The sequence below is a fragment of the Phyllobates terribilis genome, unplaced genomic scaffold (assembly GCF_046119375.1).
Source record: "Phyllobates terribilis strain yellow unplaced genomic scaffold, ASM4611937v1 Scaffold_5__5_contigs__length_657084704, whole genome shotgun sequence".
Classification (NCBI taxonomy): Eukaryota; Metazoa; Chordata; class Amphibia; order Anura; family Dendrobatidae; genus Phyllobates; species Phyllobates terribilis.
Window position 1 is genome coordinate 165833799 of NW_027362765.1, and position 8971 is coordinate 165842769.

General features: G+C 43.5%; 1 protein-coding gene across 1 annotated transcript; it reads left to right on the forward strand.

The window, feature by feature from the left end:
• The first annotated feature begins 176 nt into the window (after nt 1-176).
• Nucleotides 177-2923, forward strand: LOC141272525 (keratin, type I cytoskeletal 12-like). Its single transcript, XM_073683333.1, has 8 exons — nt 177-706; nt 834-916; nt 1004-1160; nt 1313-1471; nt 1563-1688; nt 1859-2076; nt 2357-2388; nt 2677-2923. The coding sequence occupies exons 1-8, from the start codon at nt 239-241 to the stop codon at nt 2772-2774; spliced, it is 1341 nt and encodes a 446-aa protein (XP_073539434.1). The 5' UTR covers nt 177-238; the 3' UTR covers nt 2775-2923.
• Nucleotides 2924-8971: the final 6048 nt, after the last annotated feature.

The window sequence follows — 8971 nt, forward strand, 5'->3', positions numbered from 1 at the left end:
TTTTATCTTAACAAGGGCCCAAAGGCATTTTACAAATTAGGCCAAGTGGACACATTAGGTATACATTTTAATTAACATTTCATCAAGAAATTTAGAGCCAAAATAGGATTTGGAGGCTGTACCAAAAGAAAACACCCAGTTATTATGATATATAAAGCCCATGGTTACTTGGGAAGTAAGCTTCCTATCTCTTTCGCATAGTTAAACCAGGAGGGCTTACTTAGCATCTATCAAGAACATGTCTTACCAAAAAGGCTCAGCATCTTCAAGAGTATCTGTTGGAGGTGGTGGATATGGGACAGCCATCTGCTCATTTCTTGGAAACTCTGGAGGAGCATGTGGCTCTGCAGGCTATGGTGGTAGCCAAAGTGGAGGTGTTTCAGCTGGATATGGTGGAGCAGGCGCTTTTGGTGGTAGCTTAAGTGGTGCTTCCTTTGGTAGTAACTTGATTAGTGCTGGTGGCTTTGGTGGAGGTGTTTCTGGTGGTTTTGGTGGCGATAGCCTCCTGTCTGGTGATGAAAAGGGGACAATGCAGAATCTTAATGATCGTCTTGCCACGTATCTGAGCAAAGTGAGAGCATTAGAAGATGCCAATGCTGACCTTGAGCGCAAAATTAAGGAATGGTATGAAAAACATCAGAATGATAACAAGCCAAATCGGGACTATAGTAAATATTTCAATATAATTGAGGACCTCAAGAAGCAGGTACTGATTCTTAGCTAAAGATATATTTTAAATTTTTAAAATGTAGGGTTGGTTCACAGAAATGTTGAAATTGGGTGTTTGAGACTATTACAGTATGTAATTGTTTTTGTAATAATTATTTCCATAGATTCAAGTTGCAACTGTGGACAATGCAAGAGTCATCCTTCAGGTTGATAATGCCCGTCTGGCAGCTGATGATTTCAAGATCAAGTAAGTTTTCTATTCATTGACTTATAGCTAAAGAACTGAATTTATATTTGAATGATGCTTAAGCTGCTGCTCCCAACTGTACCGTAGGTATGAAAATGAGCTGTGCCTCCGTCAAAGTGTAGAGGCTGATATTAATGGTCTACGAAGAGTGCTAGATGACCTGAACTTGTCCAAGTGTGACCTTGAGTCACAGATTGAAAACTTGACTGAGGAACTTATTTGCCTGAAGAAGAACCATGAAGAGGTACCCAAACTCATGCTATTTAATTTATTCATCCCTTATATTATACATACTGTCTTTTTTTGTGTATGAAATTGTAATCCAAAACATATTCTCTCCTGTTGAAATACAAAATGTCTAATTTTATAGACCCTCAAAAATGTCACTTTTTTTAGGAGATGAAGAGTTTCCAGGGAGTTACAGGAGAACTAACAGTGGAAATGAAAGCGGCTCCTGGAGTTGACCTCACTGAAATTCTAAATAATATGAGATCAGACTATGAAGAACTGGCAGAGAAGAATCGTAGAGACGCAGAAGCTCAATTTAATGAAGCGGTAAATCAAACTGGACCTCTTTAACAACCAATGTAGAATTTGATTTCTTTGACATCTTCTAGTTATGCTTATAAATATGGCTTTATTTCAGTGCAAAGCTCTCAAAAAGGAGATCTCGTCTGGGGCTGAACAAATCCAGTCCAGCAAGAGTGAAATCACAGATTTGAAACGCTCTGTACAAGCATTGGATATTGAACTGCAAGCTGCTCAGGCTATGGTATGGACCATAAATAATCCATGATTTAAACATGTTAATGTTCTAACTTTCACGAGATATGTATGTACCCAAATGTCTAACCATGTCCTTCTCTCCAAGCAACATTGATGTAAATGAACCACAAACTAACATTGAAACAAATAGATAATTTGCTCAATTTCCCGCAATAGAAAAAAACTCTAGAAAATTCATTAGCTGAGACTGAGGGCAACTACTGTGTACAACTTGGGAAGATCCAAGAGAAGATTAGCATCTTAGAGCTACAGCTGTGTGAAGTTAGAACTGACATGGAAAGGCAAGGCTTGGAATACGATCAACTCCTTGACATCAAAACCAGGCTAGAGAAAGAAATTGAGACCTATCGATGCTTGCTGGAAGGTGAATCGAGGTAAGAAGAGTTTGGTACTGGGAACTTTGATTGTAGTTTTGGTGGAGGAGTTACTAATGCATTTGGTAAGCATAACCTCCTATGACTTAATATATAGTGAAACCTTTTTCAGAGGACCACCAGAAAGGTGGCAACGCTTTGTCTAGTCCAGGTTGTTTTTTGTAGACCTTAATTGCCTTTTTTATTACACTTCCTTCTCAAAGAGATTTCACTGCATTCTATTGAATGACTAGTAAATAATGTATATATTTTTTTAAAGCTACATATTATTTTATTTTAGCAAAATCCAGGCTACTTCACCTCAAGTTAGAGGTAAGCAAATGATATTACACTAATACACTACATTGGAATAATTATACTCTAGAGCTGCATTCATGATTCTGCTGACTTGGTACCAGAAAAATTCAACAAGCTTGTATGCAATCATATCTCACAGCTTAGCTGGTCTCCTGTAATGCAGGAGACTGTGGTATGTAGCTTTGGAACATACACAAAATCTTTGGGGCATATATTATACTACATGTTTTTGAAGCTCCTATATAAACATTATCCTCTTTGATATCTATTCATTTCATATTAGTTTTGCATTGTTTCCTTTAGAGCCATCCAAGTCTCGAAAAGTTAGAACCATTGTTGAGGAATATGTTAATGGAAAAGTGGTGTCACAACAAGTAAAAGAACACGAAGAGAAAGTCTGATCAGTCCCATCAAACTTACAATTCACATCAAAGCTGCTACCTTCTTAACATTTTCTGATGTCCCTATACAGGCCACGTTTTAAATCTATGCTTTTTTCCTGCTGAGTGATGTATTTTATATATCAAGAGATGTATTTATCCTATATATGGCACTGCTAAACATAACGTCCTTTCAATAAAGCTAACTTTTGATGCAAAGTTTGTGAATGTGTATATGGATTCTTTTTATGATGTATGAAAGCAACTCACATAGATCAGATTCTAATTAGCTGGAAGGTTACACCTTACACTTTTGGGGAAATAATACTTGATACAGCACACTAGTATAAGAAGGAGAACGATTGCTGAACATGGCCATTTGGTGCTCCATAGTGCTATCCTCTATGGATTTTCTGTGCTGCTATATGGTTCTTCCCATGAAAGTGTGCTATTCAGCTATGCTCCCTTAGATTCATACAGAGGTACAGTAGGGCGTTATATACTTCCATGGGTACGGGTACTCAATTGGGGGTTCATTCAATTCTGAGGCAGATGAGCAGTTTAGACTTTGTGTGCTGCCATAAGCCACTCCATTTCGCTCTGTTTTATGGTGATATTCTCCCTTAGATTCATACATAGGTACAGTAGGGCATTATACAGTTCAATGGGTACCCTATTGTGGGTCCATACAACTCTAAGGCGGCTAAGCTCAAAGTTCAAAAAGTGCCGAACTGCCAGATGACGTCAGTTAGGGAGGTTTTTTTGCAGCCCATCAGGACATGTGAAAAGAACCATAGACTATAATGTGTTTGTGTGTTAGAAAAGAATAAGCACATGAACGAGCCCTTATACATAGCACAGTCTATCTATAAAAAAAAACTTATGGCAGGTGGTTTTTCTTATTAATCGGCGCTGTTTGACTTATTCTTTTCTGACTGTAAATCCGATGAATAATTCAATAACCATACAACTGTCCACCCTTCAAGAATTCGAGAAAAACCAACCGTATTCACAACCCAGCTTGTATTCAAAGTTTTTCTAAAGTTCTAAATGATATTGTCAGAGAATAACTAAAGAGATATGTCTAATCTCAGTTTACTACATGTCACTCCCTTAAGTTGTTCGGCACAATATAATATCCTAAAATTAGAGGATTTTTAAAGGATTACTCTATGAGTAGGAGCCCATTTCCCATCTCATAAGGAAAGATAAATGATGACAGGAATGAATGCAGGTGCAGTAATTGTTAATAATTATGTATTTGACGTTCCTTCTTCAGAATACCGCTTGATGGGTGGATCTCCCTGATGATTTTATCATCTCTCAATAAAAGTCTTCACAAAATAAATACCAGACTAATCCGCCTGTTGCCAACATTATGCACTAAACAAGATATGTAAGTGATAGCGTACTGACAAGGCTTTGGAGCTGTCTTGGTGGGTGGTAAAGAAAAGACTCTTCTTCTATTCTAAATAGCAGAAGGTTGCTGATGTGATTTGAGTAATGACCAGGAAACTTCTCATCAAGTTTTTTTCTAGAACCTTGATGTATAAAATCTGAACGATCCCTATTTCCCTTCCCGTGGACTAAAGGGCAGAAACACTTGCCGGCAGTGGCGTATTGTGAGTTGCCACCACTTAGGGAAACAATTATTTTGCACTCCCCGAGTCCACTCCAGCAGTCCAGTATTGAAGCCCTTATCTCTCAAGCACATGTACTGAAATGCTTGACTAAGGAATGGATGCCCGTTGCCCTCTAAATCCTCCTAACCCCCCACCCCGATCATTGTTTTTATCCCTACCCTTCCCTTCATTAATGACAGACACTGTGGACTTGGATGAAATAGCCACAGCAGCCTTTATTAAATAACAGTAACTGTAACTACATGAACATATAATAACCATATTATCAATTTTGTCCTGAAAATGAGGAAAGGGTCTTTGGAAGCCAACAAAAAATTGGCGCCATCAGCTGCTCCTCTTTGTCCGCAACCACAATGCGCCGATTCGGGGGCCCTCCTGCTGAATTGTGCCCCATACATTTTCTCTTTGACACCTTGGCCCAGTAGGGACCCCCCAAGTATTCCTTACCATCTACCAAAGGAGAGGTTGACCCTACCAAAACAGGTCTCCTCCCCTCCTTTTGTCCACCCCATTTACCATACCAGCACTTGGTTATTCAAAGATCCTATCCCACTAGTGTGGCACCCCTGTGGGTCCAGTTGCCACAGAGGTACTGCATCTCAGACAGAGATGTGGTACCTCACTCTCAGGTAAGGAGGGAGCACTACCCGAGACCCAACCACTCACATCCAACAATACACCACTTCATAAGGGAAGGTCCAGATAGCTTCTAAAGGAGAGCACAGGCCTGGTCCCTGTCTGGAGAGTGGAACTAAGTAGAGGAGGTGGGTAGAGGAAATAGTTTAGGGGAGCACTGAAAGAAGAGTATAAAAGAAGGGTAGAAACTTCTAGAAGGGTCCATTTTCCTGGTTCCAGTCCTTGGAGCAGGAGTTCAGTTAGTTGTTCAGAGGACCATGAGAAGTAAGGTCTTGACGTGAAGGGGCTCAGTAAAAGGGGCCCAGGAGGAGAGTGACGAGAGAACACCAGAGCAGTGAGAGGGGCTCCAGAGATAGAAGGGATCCTAGGGGCACGGCGAGTGCGGGATGCCACCCGTGCACCCGAGTTCACGCTGACCATGAAGGGATCAGGCCGCAGAAGGGGACCGGCCCCAGACTAGTGGAGTACTTTAAGGCTCAGCTAGCAAACCGGAGGTTGCGGTATCTTCATGTGCCGTAGCCAAAATCCACACACAATCGCTGAAAAGGTGGTCATATAGGACAAAAGGGGACAGACTGGACGTCGCCCAACAAGGCCCGGGGCCACTGGCTCATGACACTGTGTGTGAGGTGCAGGGCAGGAGAGAGAGCCAGCGCAGAGAGACAACCTGGGAAGGTACATAAGAAAGTGGTCCCATTCAAGTGCACCTAAGTTATCTGAGAGTTGGCTGGATCACTTCCCCGGAGGACACAGAACGACATGGGCGGTTATAACTGGCTGCAGCGGTAACCTGGAACTGCCTAAGAACTGTGAGTAAAGCCTGATGACTGCACCCCACTGTGTCCTTGATTTATTGCTGCGTCACCGGCTCTGCACTACACTGTCCCTGCCAACAACATCTACCTCATCAAGCCCTATATACTGCCGTGGAGAGCTGAACAGCCCCAGTGGATCTGAATTGCAGCGGCGGCCACATATAGCCGCATACCATGGGTGGCGTCACAAAGTTTATTTCCCAAAACTTTATTTCCCCAATTGACTGTTCTTTATTGACCACCCTGGGCCACAGACCGGGTCACTGCCACTGTGACTAACCCAAAAAGGACCGGCCCAGCTACTGAGTACCCCACGACCCCAGGGGGCGCGTTACTAGCTGCCATGACAAGATGTCTGACCCTGAGCAGCCAAACCATACCCAACTCAGGGTATTACATTTACCTCAATCTAAACATTACATCAGCCTTAAGAGAGGGAGGGAGGGTGGGATGCTGATCAACCCACGGACTGCCAATGTACCACCCAAGTGGCCCTATGTACCCCAGTTCCAGTAACCAATCAAGTATGGCATAGATAATAACCACTCCTCTGAAACCTGTCCCCATCTTTCACCCCACAAAGTAACCCTGCCTCTTGCCCTAAGCAAAACGCCATTTTAAAATCCTTTCTCAACTTGTGCTACCCCCTCTACAAAATGGAAACCTAATGCACCAGGCCCAGGCATACATCCCATTAATGGGGACCCTCCCTTTTAGTCTCTTTGGGTCGCAGTCCGGGCCTTGCTTTTCCATTAAACCAAACATACATTTTACACATAAAAAGTTATAGTTATTTTTTTATCTTTTTTTATTACATTCTTTTATGTAACAATTCTATTACTTTATTCCTAACCCTATTCCTAGCCCCATCCCTAAGCCGAACCATAGTCTTAAGCCTAACTGTGAGCCTAACTGTAAACCAATCCCTAACCGCACTTAAGGTTAGAAAAAGCGTAAATGTAAAAGCAGATCTTATTAATTTATGAACACAGCATTGAATCATGAGCACAGCATATGATTCAAACTCTCTTCATTCATTAGCTGCTCATCTTCTGCCATCTCAGTCGCTTATGTAGAGCAGTCGAGATGAGTTTGCCAACAGCTATTGTGTGCTGTGTAATGCAGGTGCCGGAATGCAACACACAGAGACACAAGGCGAGGACAGTCAGAGATGAATATAAACAGTTTATACATAGATATAACAGGTATTCTGAACAAGGGAATGGCAACAGGGGTAATGAATAGAGTTGAGCGAGCACTAAAATGCTCGGGCGCTCGAAGCTCGGGCCGAGCTCGCCGTGATACTCGGGTGCTCGACCCGAGCAACGAGCCCAATGTTAGTCTATGGGAGACCCGAGCATTTTTGGGGCGGCACCCCCGGCAGTCTGTAGAAAGCCTAAAAAGTGCCCAAAACGATAGTGACAGTGCTCAAATGACATGGGGACAGCATGGGGATCGCCCCAGGAAGCATTTCTGACCCCCAGGTCACTGCTGTCAACAACGTGGTCAGAGGTATTAAGCCACTTTTACGGGCTCACAATAAAACGTTCAAAAACGAAACTGAAACTGCTTTCCTGTGAAATATGTTAAGGAACATCCTTTCCAGGGTAAAGACTTGTGTATAAGGTAAAATAAATAACCAAAAACAAAAATGCTCCTCCACACCGTGGGCTATGTTCACAAGCAGCATTTTTTATGCGTTTTTGCACTTTTGTATTGCTTTCAACCGTGACAAATGCATTCACCGGGAAATGTCATTTTAACATTTTACAACCTTATCTGGCCATGCACTGTGTGACACATGCATACAGTGCTGAAATGCATGGGAACAGCATGGGGAAGACCCCTGAAAGCATCTCTGACACCCAGGTCACTGCCTAAAAGTGTGCCCATCAGAAGTGATCCTTGCCGCATCAGAAGATGCAGACTTCCAACTATCCCTGTGCAAGTCCTTGTCCCAGAGCAGCGTTCAATTGTACCTCCCCCATTCCTTGCAATGCAAGCGCAAGTATGCAGCCTGCCACCCACCCACCCCCAGGCGGCAATACCAAACTGCTTGCTTGCACTTGAAATTGGGCCTTTCAGGCATGTGGAGGCGGAATATGGCCACCACGTTATGGCTGCGTCGGCGGCCTGGTATCCATTCTCAGTCCCCAGCCGCCCGGTGGCCGGGTGTCCACGCTTGGTCCCCAGCCGCCAGGGGGCGGCTGGGTGTCCATAAACGGTCCCCAGCTGCCCCTATTTGTACCGGTGCGCCTTATACACAAGCACGCATACCAAAACATTACCTGTGCCCTCCCCAGTGCATTTAGTGGGAAGGACAGCCTAACCACAAACACGTGGACTAGTGAATGTGGCCAGGGATGGTCCATCTCACTGACGCCTTCACACTGGGTTAATATTGTAGAAACCGGGACACAGTTGGACACTGGGATGCAACACGTCCTCCAGACATGGAGGATTGCGGGTCTTGGGTAAATCAGGCTTCAACACAAAGTTCAGAAGGTAGACAGCAGCAGTGGTCGGCCTCCTACACAACGAGTAAATTATTCATGATCACGAGGCCATCCATCTCCTTAGCTCTCTGTTACTTGGAATGCAAGCGCATGTATGTAGTAGCGGCTAGGCCTGAGGTGGTCAGCGTTTTGGTGCATATCCTACCTCCTCCAAGGATTGCTGGATGTTTTCCTGCTACTATCCCAGTTCTATGACTCCCGTTAAAACAAAGCTTCAGGTGATGAATGGTGGATGAGGTGGTGGCAAAGGAGAAAGAGCAGGAGGAACAGGGACCATTCACATCAATATCAGGCCAGTCAACCACACATGTCTTGTAGGATATGTTTCTGTACCAAAAGGAGCGGTTCGGCTACACAGTTATAGGGCATACAGTGAGTGCAATGCCTACCAAAAATTTCGAGGCACTCCAATGCCCCTTGGAAGTGACATGGAGGTCAGAGGGCCTTAACTAAACCGTTTTTTCCATTTATAGCAACTGGGTCTCCTGTACACTGTTTTCCTAAGCAGTGAATGGAAGGCTTTCCAAAAATTATGAGGAACTGCAATGCCCCTTGAAACAGACGTGGATTACAGCGTACTTAAAACCTTCTACCCATTATTGGGGAGT

What these genes read in the sequence shown, in the direction of transcription:
- LOC141272525 (XM_073683333.1), top strand. Translation starts at nt 239, where the DNA reads ATGTCTTACCAAAAAGGCTCAGCATCTTCAAGAGTATCTGTTGGAGGT. An exon ending in GCTGATGATTTCAAGATCAA is followed by an intron (nt 917 to 1,003) that starts GTAAGTTTTCTA and finishes ACTGTACCGTAG; the next exon opens with GTATGAAAATGAGCTGTGCC. An exon ending in TTGCTGGAAGGTGAATCGAG is followed by an intron (nt 2,077 to 2,356) that starts GTAAGAAGAGTT and finishes ATTTTATTTTAG; the next exon opens with CAAAATCCAGGCTACTTCAC.